Source organism: Varanus komodoensis, unplaced genomic scaffold, assembly GCF_004798865.1.
Source record: "Varanus komodoensis strain SLA01 unplaced genomic scaffold, ASM479886v1 scaffold19, whole genome shotgun sequence".
NCBI lineage: Eukaryota > Metazoa > Chordata > Lepidosauria > Squamata > Varanidae > Varanus > Varanus komodoensis.
Window position 1 is genome coordinate 6651411 of NW_025335550.1, and position 16295 is coordinate 6667705.

At 43.8% G+C, this 16295-nt stretch overlaps 1 protein-coding gene across 1 annotated transcript in view; it reads right to left on the reverse strand.

Annotated features, from left to right (window-relative positions):
- Positions 1-16295, reverse strand: part of TOX3 (TOX high mobility group box family member 3) — an 84541-nt gene that overhangs the window by 21721 nt on the left and 46525 nt on the right. Inside the window, exon 2 of the mRNA XM_044427959.1 lies at positions 3458-3523. Within this exon, the coding sequence (XP_044283894.1) occupies positions 3458-3523 (66 nt within the window). The remainder of the gene's footprint in view (positions 1-3457; positions 3524-16295) is intronic.

Genomic DNA, 16295 nt, shown 5'->3' on the forward strand with positions numbered 1-16295 from the left:
GCTTCTGATCTCCCTGCCCATCCCATGGAAAGCACCCTTGCTTTCCAAAAGCCGTTTCCCACGCACCGGTCTTCTGGAAGCCCTGCTATACAGCAATGCAAAGAGTTGACACTAGGAAAATAGGGGGAAATTCAGAGATTCGGAAGGATGGTTTGGATTTCTGTTGGTGTGTTAGCTGGGGTTCTGCCATGTTTCTTTTGGAAGTGCTTGTTTCCAGTAGCTTTTTTCCCTGTAGAGGTGAAGCAGTGGGGTACAGGAGAAAGGGAACAGAATCTTCCCGCATGCATTATTTACACTGTCTGAAAGAATGACTTAATGCCAGTTAATTTAAAAATGATATGTTCGGTGAAAGATCTCATTAAGTGCTGGAAATTGTCATCCTTCAAACTGTTAATGATGATATAAATTAATAACCGCTTGAGAGGAAATGGAAACTGAAACACATGAAAAAGGAGGAGGGGACCCTTTACTCGCACATAAAACCTGTCAGCTGTCATTATTGGTCTCACACCAGAAATGATGAGGTAACAGACAGTTAACACTTTGCAGGAGTAGCACCGTCTTTGGAGACTGGAGGAGTCCCAGTGCAGTGTACACGCGGAGAGATGGGGCAACTTCATTCCACTTCTGGAAGCTTTGTCCAACATTATGGAGGCACGTACCGAGCCTTTAGTTCAAGAAAAGAGAAGAAGTAGACGAGGAGGAAGCAAAGTTCGTCTCCATACTGGTGAGACTTGAAGTTCACCAACACAGAAAGGATGGATTGGCCATGGAAAGCGGATGGCTAATGAACACAACCCTATGGCTACATTTGCAGTTAGGTTTGGCACTAATGCGGTCTAGTAGCAGATGCAATGGTAATTTGCAACTCATTTGCTAGCCCATTACTGCTTAATGAAATCTAACATATCGCATTAACAATATGGATAAACACTCGTTCCTGATATGTGGCATTTGGCTGTTTTCATTACCACAGTAATTAACACTTGAAATATTATTTCAATAAATATTTAAGGTGCTTCAGGAATTAAAAGGAACAAAACAAAATAAAATGGGTCACTGCCATTATGAAATGGAAGAAAGTTGCGGCACAAAGGTGCCATCGTGGTTTCTCGGCCTTCTCGGGTGGATGCCACAATCACGGTGATGGGGCGTTCTGTGAAAAGAGGCTTTTGGATTTCATATAGCCACACCCAAAAGACAGATATTCACTTAAGGGGTTGAATTGTAGGGCAGGAATTCCAAAGTTAAACTCACACTTCGGGGCAACTGGTAATAGTGCAATCATGTCCTACATGTTCTGTGTAATTAAAGCAATCACATTTCTTTTATTTGTGCTATTTGCAAACCATATTTCAGGGCAAAAGCCTCCCATAGTAGAAGCTTTAAGCATAAATGAAGGAGATCCAATGTTTTTACAAAGAAAAATGTTCTTTCCCTTCCATTCTACCCCGCTTTTTGAAGAGGGTGACCATGATGTTTCCAGACATTTGCAACAGAAGCAGATGATATGGCAGCATCTTATCTAGCAATGATATTAATCAGGCTAATAATATTTTCTTACAAACATGGGAAGGTGGTGGCAGTGAAGTGCTATCATATATGCCCATAGGAGATTTTCCAAGAGAAAGGGAAGAGTTCGCAATATTGAAGTGTATCTTATCCCAAGACTGCTGAAAATAATGTATGGATAAGTGGATAAAATGAATGTAATCTAAATGGGAATAAACCCTCACGTTGAAGTAGTCTTATAGCAAATCATGGGGCTATTCACACCGTTAGAAGTGCCTGAATGTCATGTAATTTGATGGTGGAGAAAGGTAGTGATATGTCTAGAACAATATCATAGTTTTAAAGGGTTATGTTACCAATCACAATTTTAACAGCTATTAACTTTTCATACGTTTCTTGGATTTCTTTAGGGGGTTAAAAAGAAAAACTCCACCAACCCTCGACAAAGACTGTGTGTGTGGTTAAATGCCATCTGCACTGAAATGTTCAAAACATTTGTTCCTTTTGATAAAAATGCAAATCTGGAGAGCTGTTGTATCAACATATAACAGCCAACGTCTGACACGGTGAATTATCACAGCTGGAATTAAATTGTCTTTGAACAGCTGCTGGCAGTGGAACTTTCATCAATGTTTGATTCAAATGGAGGAATGAAATTCTACAGAATGAAACATCATGTTGTCATTACACATGGGGGGTTGTGTTCATTATCACAACTAACATTGGAGCCAGTGCCAAGCAATCTTCCCTTATCTAGGCAGTCTTGTTGGAGGGAGAAAAGAGAGAGGGGAGGAAGGAGGGAGGGAGGGAGGGAGGGAGGCAGCCATTGTTTTAGAAAACGGCTCATAAAAATGCTAAATGTAATATAGTCACATTTACTGCAACAACGTCTTTTCTAATGAATGGTTCTTCCCTGTATTTTTTCTTCTGCATTCAGGGAATGGAGCACACTCATCCTGGGTTGGTGGTGAAGGAGGAGATTGCTGGCCTGAAACAGAAAGGTCAAGACTGCCCCGATTCGGATGACTCCGAATGCTTTTTTGCATAGCGCTCACCAAGTATAATTCTGATGCGAATTACTGTGCGCTGCAATCTATATTCTCTCTGTGTGAGCATAAACAGGGTGAAAGAAAGACAGACAGACAGACAGACAGAAGCAAGAAATCTGTTGAATACCGCAAATTTTGCTCTCAAAGGGAAGAATGCTTGATTTGGGCAAAAGAAGGCACTCAGTCCTGAACTAACGGCCTGTTGTACTGCATGTGCTTTAAGTGGCTGCCACATGGAAAAGACCAGCTACAAGAACACGGTGACTGGCACACCCTTTCCTCACTCCCACCCCATCCTTCGAAGCTAGAGGCCAAATTCATCGCCTCCATGACCTAGTCAGGCCCCATCAATTCAAATCTAATGCTTCTTCCTAAACCTACTGGTGAGCCCTCGCCGCTGAAAGTCTTTTTCTTATTTTCCCCAGAAAACAAACGATGCCGCCGACTGTGCTGCTTTCCCTTTGTTTTCCTAATAGTGTTAAGAACCCAAATTAAAAATAAAATGTTTGTATCCATGACCATAATTAGCGCATTAGCTTCTAATGAGTGCTACTCCGTTTGCTTTAAAGATGTACACCTACTGTGCCTTGCATTTGTTTCCTTCTGGTTACTTTTTTCCCCCTTGGTAGTTCTCCTGCATATATAAAAAAGATTTGTTTCTATTGACATGCTATGTAAGTAACTGTCTTATGGACAACTAAATTGACTGGTAATGGAGAGCTGTCAGGTTATTTTCTCTCTCATTAAAGTCTTTATTTTGTGCTCCATAAAACACATGCAAAATTCAGCGCTTTGACCATCATCCATTGAAAGTCTGTAAAAATTATCAAAGCAAACAGCAGAATTGTGCTAGGGATGAGGAAATGGAAGTGGGAGTTGGGAAATCAAACACCTACCTCATTTGCAGTAAGAAATGCATTATTTGCTTCTGCCATGTTCATGTAGTTATTGTTGTTGCCAAACTGAAAGAAAAAAAATATAGGCACCTACATTTTAACATATACCGCAATAAAAATACGTTTTTAATGCATACAGACACAATTCATAATAGCTTTAGGAATGGCAAGTCAACTCCCCCTTCCAAAAATATGAATGCTACAAGAATCACTTTAATATCCCTGTTTTAGCTGGATGGTTGATGAAATTGAATTGTCACACTCTTAGCGTTCCTTGTCATTCCAAACACACCAATGTTCCTTGAAATGTTAACAAATGCATCTGAGGTGGGAAAGCTGCATGGCAAGTGGGTTCATATTACCTATGCAAAAACTAACACTCAGAGGAAAACATCCATTGGAGAGAAAGCGTTGTGGCACAGGGGGCTGGTGATACCCCAGTAGCTTTCCCTTGAGTTATCCACCAGGGGTGCAAAACCTCATCCAGCTTGTAGGGACTTTGGAGGACTGCATTCCTGCTGTGGGTGGAGCCAAAGGCAAAATGAGCAGGCCAAAAAGCCCTCAAATGCAAATAATATCCATGTATTTTAAGCTTCAGGCTCTTCCAGTGGCTAAGTCTTGGGAGAGGTGCTCCAGTCATTTAGAATGGGATAGGCAGCACAAAATCCAGGAGACAAACAAAGGACCAATGGCTGGTGGCCTTCCAGGGAACCCCAAAGGGCCATATTTGGCCCTCAGCCTGAGGTTCCACACAACTTGCTTGTCTGACAGTGGCTTAGCCACACCAGTAAATCTGCAAGAGCTGGGGAGAAGGGCTTGAGGGAGTGCCAGAATATCCCATTCTATTTGCAGACTATGTACCATAGCCTAACGATGCTCCAGAAAGCTTCAAACAGGGAGTTTTTCCCAGCCTCATCTTGAGCTGCGGCTCCTTCTCTATGCAGAGTATGGACTGTGTCAATGAATGAGGACCCTTTCCAGTGGGCATGGCTGACGCAAGCTAAGATGGATCCCAGGCATCATGGTTTGCCTTTTCTGCACAAGAAAATCTGAGAATGAGTCAGACCCTGTCCTGCCTGTAGACAAAGAGTTGGATCAGACCAAAGCCCATCTTGTCTAGTTCTCTGTTATCAGAAATAATTTAAGTTCCTACGCTTTAAGCTCAGATACCAGAACAGCAATAACCTGATCAGTTTAAAAGCTCGTCAAGGAAAGGGGTCTTCAGCTTCGGTCTACAATGGTGTAGGAAGGAGACCAAATGCAGTACAGCTGGGAGGGCATTCCAAAGCCATGGCCACATCACTGAAAAGACTTCGCTCATCAGCACGTCACATGGGGGCAGCTGAGGCCAATCTCAGGGCAGGGACTGGTTTCATGATAACAGGAGTGATCCGTGCGTGTTCTACCATTTTGGCCCAAACTAAAAAAAGATTTGTCCAGAAATGCTGGCAGAGAGGGGCAGCAGAAGCGAGATGTCATACACTGTTCTTTTTTAATTGGCACATCTTTCATAAAGGGTGGGATGAGCCAGTATGACACAGTGTTCTGGAGCTTCACACTGAAACTCCAGAACAAGAATGACATGCTATATAATTTTATAACCAGGACCTATGGGATGCGCTCAAAGAGTAGGGAATGGCTCTTCTAGTTCCAAGAAATTTGTCCACATCATCAGATGCCACAAGCTGAAATCTCTGCAATAGAAGCCCAGCTGCCTCCATCCCTGACTCTGTTCCAGCAATGACATCCACGGTAAAAGTCATACAGGCCGTTCTGTTTCCCAGGGCAATGTGAATTGGTTCAAGGAGCCTTAGAGGGTTTGAGCAGGTCCGTCAAACTTGCAGAAAGACAACTTCTCACCAAAAGCTAGCCAAAACTGGGGAGACACAGTGGTCGTGGAGAAAACGTGGCTAGGGCTGGAGAGACGCATGTTCACATCTCCAGGCATGGAACTCATGGGGTGCCCTTGGGCTGTCCCTGACTCTGAGCTTACCCTGCCTCATAGGGTGAGTATGAAGTCTGAACGTGCTTATCTTGGTACCCCCAGTACCTGACCTGGTGGACCCTTGGAGTGAGCAGCAGGGCTCTTCATATTGTTCTTACAGATGTTGCAAGGAGAGTTGGGAGATGGGAGACCTGTAAAGCACCTCTCAGGGACAGTGGAATACCAGCGCAACAAAGAATGCATCGCCCTATTCTGACAGGATGTTCCCTGTAGCCACTTATGGACCTCATTCATTGGGATGCAAATGCACTGGAAGCGCCATTTTGGCCAAGGCACAGATTCCGTCTGCAATTAGTCATTCACACATGTAGCCCTCTCCTGCACACTGTGTGTCATTTAGCAGGAAGCCAAACCACAGTGGATCTTCTGGAAGACAAATCTCTTGCCCCGCACAGAGTGCCTTCTCGTGAAAAGCAAGCCTGCCGATGAAGAACGGAAAACGATCTCCGTCCGCCTTCTCAGAGTGTCTCTACTTAAACTGTCATCTCTCCATCCCCACAAATGTAATCAAACTGCAATAGTGAAAAGTATTACTTAGACACCTCATGGGAATGAATGACAGAAGAAAAGAAAGACATCTTTGTGCCAGAAAGAAGCTGTGCTGAAAAGTCAATAGTTTTGAAAGCTCACACCCCTGACAAATTCTTTTCCTTACGAAAAATTATGATTAGTTCAAGCTCTCAATCTGATGCCATATTGAAAGGCATAAAACCCTGGACATAGGAGATGCATCTCTATATTTAGCTTTGATTTCTGGCAGAAAAAAACTCGCTGGTACATTATTCTGTTGCCACAATCATCCAGGGAGCTTCAAGGAAAACCAAAGCAGCTGCAATTCTGATTTCTCAAGTTTTGTACCTAAGAAGGTTTTAGCCTCTTTGGAAACTTTATTGTTTGCCATCTGAAGCCAAAGGTTGAAGACAACATTAAAGTATTCTCAATCATTAAAATGAGTGGCTGAAATCAAATCGCCATATATTAATCTTGTTTTGCCTTGCCCACGTTAACAGAGAGTAGCTGTCCAAGGTTTCACACAGGCCTGTAACTACACCCTACCTGCAGATTCCAGGAATCGAACTGGAAACCTGGGGTATGCTCGGAGCTGTAAACCTTTTTCTGGCTAAACAAGCATAGCATTGCCGCCTGAAGGGATGAAGGAGCAATGTTAGCACTTCTCCGTTCTCTTGGCTGGGTACAACTCAGTTACATGCTCCACTTTGATTGAAGCGGTTTTGCCCGAAGGCAATCACATTAAAATATTTGTAGCAACTATTATGAGAACACCATATCTGACATAGGAATCTACAAGGAACTGTTTACTGACATTTGTAAGTTGTGGAAGTGTTCAGAGGAGGGCAACAAGGATTATCCAGGGACTGGAGACAAAGCCCTGTGAGGAGAGGTGTTAAGAACTGGTCATGTTAAGAACTGGTCCTTGAGGAGACTGAAGCGAGACATGTATTTCTTTTCAAGTATCGGAAAGGGTGTCACAAAGGAGAAGACCAGGATCTCTTTTCAATCATTTCTGAGCGCTGGACATGGGACCTAAGTTACAGAAAGACAGCTTCTGGCTGGACATCAGGAAGAACTTCCTGACGGAGCAGTACGACAGTGGAACCAATGATCTAGGGAGGTGGTGGGCTCTCCCACACCTGAGGCACTCAAGATGCAACAGGACAGCCACCAGAGAGGGATGGTTTAACTTGGAGTTATGCACCAAGCAGAGGGCCCCTCTTAACTCGACAGTTCTGTGATTCCCACAACCATAAGGTTCTTAGAAGCACCGGAACAGTTATGTTGCCCCATCATCATATTGAGAAACATGTGGCATGCACAAAACTGTTAAATTCAGCACAGGAGAGTCATAGGTCTGTTGGTGAGAGTATGACCACTCTCAAACAAGGCTTTGCACAGTTGTGTGAATTGGCCTTGAAAACTTATGCCAGCTCCACCATTTCTTGAAAAAATGTTACTTTCCCAACATCTTTGCCATTTGAGATGTTTTCCTAAGCATGCTTTTCCAAAGCTGGTGCCCTCCAGATGATGCGGTCTTCAATTCCCATCAGCCCTAGAAAGCATGGCTAATGGTCAGGAATGGTGAGAATTGCAGTCCCAACACTGCTGTGCTAGAAGGAGTATGGTCTGAATTGGCTGTAAGTGAGGATGTGAGAGGAATCCAGCTTGGAGGTGGGAATCCATTCCTTGGGTTCCGCCCACATGGCTCTTGTCAGGAGTCAAGCCCACCTCCACAGCCTTTCCCATGCACATGTCTGCAGCCTTTGTTTGTGCACATGAAGCAAAAGAAGGTTGCTGGTTGTGCAGCATCCATTCCACAAGTGTTCCCTGACCTCCTCTTGGCGCAGCTCACCTTCTGAGCACAAGAAAAATCTGCAAACTACATTGAGCCAGAATCCAGACAAGATGATCACAACCCTAGACATGGTCTGAAGGCACATGAGACATCTGCCATGTTGACGCTAAGCAGGTCTGGGGCTGGCCCGAGCTTGGAGGGGAGACCACCAGGGATCTCCATGTAGCCACCTTGAGTTCCTCCATGGGAGAAATGTGAGAGATAAATTAATTAATTAATAAGGCTCATTCCTCTATCCCCACACTGTCTTACACTGATGGAGGGGCAATACTTTCCCTGTATTATGTGCACTGCACCTCTGTGGCTTCTGGTGCTGATATGGAGGGCCCACTTGACACTACAGGATATCTGTGGGGGTAAGGGGGAAATCTTGGAGTGTCTCTTGACCACAGTAATTCACTGCCTCTCCAGCTGAATGCATAAGCTGGGGCAAACAAAAATGAGCATTGGTTGCAAAAGTCCAGTAAATTCCAGGTTACGTCTAAAGAGATTTATACCTCACAAGTAAATAACAGAAAGGGTATAAAATGCCATCAAGACATTCCATTTTTCAAACTACCTACCCCCACCCCATTTTCACAGTAATGTATTCTGTTCCCCCAAATCAAGATTTCATGGTGACTTTTAGCACACAGTCTTATTACTCATTATTCATTCAGGAGCTGCAAAACTGACAAGATAGACTTTTTTGTGTCACTGAACAGGGAACAAAGTTGGATTTACATGAGAAACTCTAATGGTTTTTAAAAGAGCTGTTCTCTCAAATGGGAGTTTAAAAAACCTTAAAAACACTAAAAAAAGAGAAAAAGGAATACATGGTAACTGAAATGGAAAACAAAGCAAAACAAAACATGCACACAGACTGTATATATTAACATTCCAGAGAAATGCAAGAAAAGTAGAGAAGATGGTGGTTTATGGTCATTTTCCCTGCAAAAATATCCTATTAACACATGAAAAAGAACCCAGGAAGGTTGCAAATGGTAGCCTAAGAACAAGTACCACAAAGGAGGCCACTGAATGTGTCAGGAGGAGGTAACTCTGTACCCAGGGCACCCAACTAACACAGGAAGCTAAGACTAGTTCCGACTATTCATCCACTGAGCCCAGTTCTGCCTGCTCGGACGGGCAGCCGCTCTTCAGGGTCTCCATCAGAGTGTATTTCTCATTCCTTGCTACCTGATTCTTCTCTGGATTGAGCCTGAGATGCTGAGATGCCAAGACTGAGATGCTGCTGGTGGATGGTTCCACTGAGTGGATGCAAGCATTCAGCCTCTTCTAGATGGGGTTGCACTCCCCCTGAAGGAGCAGGTTTGTAGCTTGGGGGTACTCCTAGATTCAACTTTGTCACCCAGGTGGCATCAGTGGCTTGGAGCACCTTCTACCAGCTCTGGCTGGTGGCCCAGCTGTGCTCCTACCTGGACAGGGATGCCTCAGCTGCAGCTGGTGCTGAATGCAGTGCCCAGATTAATAACTGGGATGTGAAGATCCAAACATAGAAGAACAGTTCTGTCCCACTTGCACTGGCTGCCTGCATGCCTCTGGTCCCATTTCACGGTCCTGTTTTGAACCTGTAAAGCCTTACATCGATTAAGACCGCAATACCCATCACAGTGCCAGCCATGATCTGCTCAGACCCTGCGCCCAACCTCTGCAGTCTCCTCAGAGTGCCAATCCCAGGGTACCAATGGAGGCAGGGCTTTCTTGGTGGTGTTCCCCTGTCTGTGGAATAATCTCCCCAACTATGGCCCATGTGGCACTGAATCTGTCCTTTTTGCAGGGGCTGGTTAAGATGGCTCTCCTTTCTCAGGCTTGCAAGGACTTATTCAGCCCTGGGTGGACTTGAAGGAGATTTCTAGATGTTTCACAGAATCACTCTTTTCGTCCATCTTTGCATTGGTTCTTTTTAATCATCTGTTTTCAGCTATTTTAAAGTTTCTAATTTTTTTTCTGAGTTTGATATTTTTATTGTATTTTTATCATTTGTTCTTATGGATTGCGCATACCGCCCACAGAGCTTCCGCTGTGGGGCAGTAGAGAAATGAAATCAACAACAACAACCTGGAGCCATCTGTAGGTGAAGCGCATGTTCTGCCTCTTCTCCTGACCTGGAAGGTTCTTCAAACCCCCAACCAGCCCGGGTTGAAGTAAGTTGCATTCATAAAATCATGCTAAAGGAAACTTAATTGGGGGCAAACCCAAACTTTGATTAGGCTGTATCTAGACTTGCAAGGTTGCAAAAATCAGAGGAAAGGTGGGTCTAAGTTTACCCTTCCTGACCCCATGAAATTAAGTTCACATTTCTTCTCTTCTGTGATTAAGGATATTCCTAACATTCAGGTATAAAGTGTGTGTGTGTGGGGGGGGGGGTGCACATGCGCTTGCCATGTGGACACATGTGTCAGAGATGTGGGTGCATGTGAAGCCCAGGCTTAACTTGTTTTGCAGCTGCTTGAGTCAGAGCAGTTTTAAACTATTCAGGTCAATGGCTCGAACTCTCTTTATCTCTCCCACTAATTAAGAATCCATTGAAGAAAAATTTAGAAAGCCATGTCTGTAATAGGCGACCATCTTTCTTCCACAAGTAAGAACAACCATTACCATTTTTCCAAATGCAAAATCACAGGCAAAATTTACAACTGGGCTTCAAGAGTACTCTGGTTTTCAGTAATATATTTTACTGTCCACATCATTCTGAAATTGTGCTTACAGCACAATTAGGAAATTCTTCTTCGGGTGAAATAGCTGAGGAACTTTTCACCTAGGAAATAGTCAATTCCCTCCATTCTGTTCTTGTTTTGAACTTTGTTCTGCCTGCCTGCCTGCCTGCCTTCTAGTTCACTCGGAGACTTCTAAAATTAGTGTATTAATGGTTTTATGTGGCTTTCACTTCATGTTTATAAAAAGAAATCCTGATGTGGCAAGGGCTAACAAAAGATACCTTTGTTTTACACAATGAGAATTAATTTATATGAAGTGACTGGAAACAAATTTTCAAAAAGTTAGACATAGTATTTTGGGGAAATGATTAAAAAGAAGCAGATTCCTGATTGAAACAAGACCAAATGCCTCTCAACCCCTGGAGAAACATTTAGATGGAGAACATTCCATGAACTTCGCTACATATTACCTAACACTCAATAAAGGAATTTGGCAGAGTGATGAATCTATGGGCTGAGCTGGAAAGAATCCAAGCAGGAAGTGCAACTGAACTGGGATTCTTGCTGGACTTTGCAGGGCACTACATTTCCAAGGGTTTTCATTTTTTAAATTCGTATTTTGTTGGCTGGCTTTTTTTTAACCTCCAGAATTTCTGTGCCATGGTTTGCACTGGAACGGAAAATGGGGATGCCAGATTCAGGGCTGACAGACTTTCCCGCACATTTTCTGTGGGTGCTGAGAGACTGGAAGGGCTAATTCTCCCCAGTCTGCCCGCCGTCATCAAAATCCCGATGGTGTCAAGGTGGCAAGGTGTGGTGGAGGCACTCAGACACGGCGGGGAAGCTTTTAAGTGCAGATCACCTGCTCTGTCAAGGGACATCATGTGTCTTCAGATGGAAAGGAGGAGTCGCCCGGTTCCATAGTCTTGGCATGCCCTTTCGTGAACCGTAGGGAGGTGGCCTAGATGAGCTACCTTAGGATGCAATTCTATTGCGATAATTGTAAGCTTATTGGAACTTGGAAGCTTATGCTTGTCTTAGGGCAGAAGTACTGGTAGACGTCTTCACCTTCCCATCCTTGAGCCCTGAATTTTTGCTGGATGGGGACTTTTTGCCCCACTGACGGCAGCATTTCAGAGGAGAAATGAAGGCACTCTGGCATCTCCAGCTTCCTCTACTGTTCACCCACCAAACTGCCCCCTTTCCCTGCAATCCAAGTTGCCTTTTCAACACTGGCAATCCTTTCCGCACTAGCTGCGAAGGAGAAAGGAAGGAGTCAAACATGCCTTCTTTTGAAGAAGAAGCACCATCTCCAAACTTGGATCCAGGAATCCAACATATGCCAGGATCCTTCTGGTGCTGTCTAGGACCTAAACCAGAAGTGCAGAACCTCTTTTGCCCAAAGGACCCAATTCCATTCAAAGAAGCTCTGGTTGGCTCCGTCCCACTAGCGTGTGGGCCAAAGGTAAAAGCGGGGAAGCCAAAAAACCAGAGCTGCAAATTTTAGCTTCAAGCTTTTACTGAAGGTAACTCTTTTAACTTCTAGATTTGGGGAGTGGGGGTGCATGAAGCAGTTGAACTGCCACACTACTGGCAATTGAAGAATTGAGGGTGGGATCATGGCCTTCTGGGGAACCCTGGATGGTGAGATTCGGCTCCCTGGCCTTGACCCCTTTGGCTTCAGGACTTGAGGTTCTGCGGCCCTGTCTGGAACATTGATAATGATCTTAGACAGAAATAAGAACAGGGCTAGAAATCATCCTCTGAACAGTTAGCATGTGAATGTAATTACTGTAGGATCTGCAGCTAATCAGCTGCGAATTGTATCCATTAATTAGTATTGGCCCTGGAGAAATGTGGAGAAAAATCAGTAACAATGTTAACACCGAAAAGCACTGAAGCCTGCTGGAATGTTGGTCTCGGAGCATCTGAAGTCTAGCAGGTGGCTCCAGTGGCCCAAGTAATTTAAAAAGCTCTTACCTGAGGTAGAGAGAAGGAATTGCAAAGCCCTTCTCACATATCTTTTCTATGTATATGAGGCTTATTACTAATGGCTCTTAATTTAAAGAACTCTTGGTGATCAGCTGGGAACGGTTTTATATATATATATGAGTTGCTAAATAAATAAATGCTAACTGAATAGATATTAAACCATCGGCAGGGTGAGGGACATATGGCCTCTAGATATTGCTGCACTGCCATCATTCATGACCATCGGTCTTCCTGGCTGGGGATTACAGGTGGTAGAATCCAGCACCATCTAGAGGGCCATGGGATCCCCAGCTTAAAACAAATAAATGCCGGTCCTCATTAGACATGGCCTCAAAGCCTTCGAATCACTCAGCACCAGCCAGATCATAGTCCTATTTGGCCGATGCTCAGGATACACCCTCCATCCAACCCCTGCCATTAAGAGCCAGGCAGGGCAGAGACAGTGCCTCTTGCCGAGGCTCCTCCAAGTCCACCTATTTCACTTGCTTTGCAAGGCAGGCACAGTGGCAGCCGTGGCACAATCTTCCCTCTGCCTTATGCACCCTCCGCCTACTTTGGCCTCCTCTGCAGTCCAAAGCCAGACCTTCAGGTGTGGTCAGCTTCCTGCTGCACCTGGGCTGGATCAGGTGGGAAATCCCTGGCTGGCTTCTCCCCTCAGTGCATGAGGAGGAAGTCCCCAGACCAAGCGCCATAGCAATGTTTTCCTCATGATTGTGGTCCACTGTGGAAGCAAGGTCCACTGCCAGACAGACAGGACATTCTGGAGGGCTTTCCTTCACAGGATCATCATACATCAGAAAGGAGCTGATGGCACAGAACAACAGGAAGAAAGGAGGTGGCAATGAGTCCACCCGAAATGAAGAGGGATAGCATCCCACCCCATCGCAGTTTGCCCTACCGCGATTGCAGGTTACAGCCAAGACAAGGATTCTCGAACAATTTGCTGGGTTTAATTCATCACAAACAAAACTGCCAAGTTCTCCAGCAACAGTACCAGGTTAGCAAAAGCATCTCCCCCAGGCAGTTCCAAGCTCCACACTATTTTGAGCTGTTCCCATTTATTATGCATTATCCAGCCTCCGGTACCAAGCATGTTCTCAGTGTCTGACCCATCCACACTGTTTCTAAAACTGTATTTTAAATGTGATTTTAATATTCATATGGGAACCACATAGAAATCTTAAAAATATTTAGTGGTAAAGAAATAGTACAAATAAATGAGCTTTCACAGCTAGGTTTGCAATCATTAGCCGTGTTATACCTCAGTAGGTTCCTACTTTTTTGCTTGGAAATGCATGTTGATTTGCTATCTTCTATTGCCTTCTTTTCCAAAGGCCAGGTGCCTTTCGGGAGCCCAGATGGCACCTTGAAAAGACATATGAGGACCTGGCATATCTGGGAAAAGCTCCACATATATCATCTTTCCTGGGATGATGCTACCTGCATGCTTCATCTGAGGCCATCCTCTGAGTACTTCCTCCAAGAGAGGCTTGGAGAACAGAACTGAAGGAGAAGGTCTTCTCCATGGTACCCCCAGACTGCTGAATGTTCTCCCCAGGAAGGTCCACCTGACACCCACACTAATCCTTCTGGCGCCAGATTAAGACTTTCCGGCACCTCCTACACTATGACCCACATACTTTGCCTTCTACCTACAGCCTCCTCCAAGGGAATTCCAGAAGGAAGTAATATGGAAACCCCCAGTTAGGTCCCCATGAGCATCATCACCTTTTCAGCACTAAGCAAAGACTATCCTCTTCACCCAGACAGAGCCCACTTGCCTGTCTCCAAGGTCTGTGACCACGGGATAGCACCGCTTCCCCCATGAGCTTCAAGGACTGCGGAATGTTGTCAACATAGAGCTGTTGTCTCCTACTGAAGTACATGAAAGAGCAAGGTTCTTATGTGAGTGTGTGTGTGTGTGTGTGTGTGTGTAGAGTGCATAAGGAGCTCAGCATATGGGAAGCTCACCCTGTGCTGTATATTAAACACACATTTCCCTCTACTTATGAGATTAGGTTTCAGTCCATCCATGTTAAAACAGTCGGTTCACCATAACTTCTTATGAAAACAGTGACAGGCTGCAGGGGTTATTGAGCTAATCCTTTCTGACTCAGGCAGCACTAGCTGTAAAATCATGAATGAGGAATGCACCTTAACAGCCTTGGCAAGGGGTGTGGAAAGCCATAATGTCACACTTCACATATGGTTAAAAATATTTGAAAAGGTATTTCCAGGATTCAGGCTGCAGGCTCCTATGCTACATTCAGCAAGACCAAAAGAATGGTTAAGGATGCTGCAGCGGGATCATGAACTCCCCGTGTGCACATGTGTGCACACACATCAAGACACGTGCAAATGGGAAGGATATACAACAGCAGGTCATCATTTTTTCCTTTGGATTCACACATATGTGAATGACAGCACCAGAAATACGTCCTACCTTCTTGATTGCTTGTAAGAGTTGTGATATACAATACCTAACTCTTTTCTTGTACCTTTCACCCTTTAAGTTCTTAGCATTTTATTAGATTGTAAAGCTACGAATAGGCGTCATCTGCTTGTTACGGACAGGGCAAATTTTATCTTCTTTGCATTTTGATTGAAATTTTTCAAATTCGCACCTCCTGAATCAAGGTGTGATTGGAATGCAATTATTTTTTGCTATTTGAGCTTTAGAGAATTTTACAAGGCACTTCTCCAAACAATGATAAATGGACAAATCTGTAAGTTAGTGGAAGAAAGATATAGAAAAATGTGTATAAAATTGCTTGCAAATAATGAATATATTGGACAAAAATGCACACAAACGTATTAGGAAAATAATTGTGAAAATGAATGCAAATTTGCCTACTGTGCTTTTTACAAAGTTTCACACTAATTCAGAAATGGAATAGAAGTAATGGAACTTTTTGGAAAAAATGAGAAATTAAAGCTGACAGATCTGACCAAATCTATGGGTTTATTATTATTTATACTGTCCATTTATTTATTTAATACATTTATGAAGCACCTTTCAAGTTCAATAGGATTCCAAGGAAAATTATAAAATGTAATAGTTTTAGAACTTTAGCTATCCTCATGGGTAGAGGAAACATGATGATCCCAAAAGATGCAATTACAGGCCAGAACTAAATTACTTAGGTTTAACTACTGTATCTTATTAAGTCCATCAGAAAACCTCTTTGCTGCATTGGGTGGGTGGGTGGGTGGGTTGGACCAATAATTAAAATTCTCTGGCAAATCTCTGATAAGAACACATATTGGCTTTTCTTTGTTTTTCTGTCCCCTCCTCCCAAATTCACCATGTTCACAGCTTCTCTGATTGAATGAAATGCCAGATTAAATTAATGGAGATGGCTAAGTCTAGTTGGCTGCTGGGGAGCCACATAGAAAGTGGGGCAGCCTAGACAATAAACTGCCTGTAATTAAAAATGAGGATCGGGACAAATGTTACTTCAACAAGATTATTCCAAACAACAACAGTGTGTGCTAATATTTTGCTGGCGACAAAACAAACGATTGGGCGAGCAGGGGGATGGAAGGTTTGCTTCAACTGATCAACCAAGTCATTGCAGTTACATTACGGAAGAATAAATTACTGTCTGATGCCCTCATGGGAGATGGGCCTCCACTTTTCATCGCAATACAGCATTTCACCAACAGTTATCACCATTCCAGATCAGTTGCCAACCTTCTAAGTATGTGCCACAGATGGTGATGACTAATCAGTTTCCCCCTGTATATGTAGCTATGAAGAGAGTTCCAGAATATGTGAAATCATTGGTCATTAAGTTCTCCTGGCCAAGA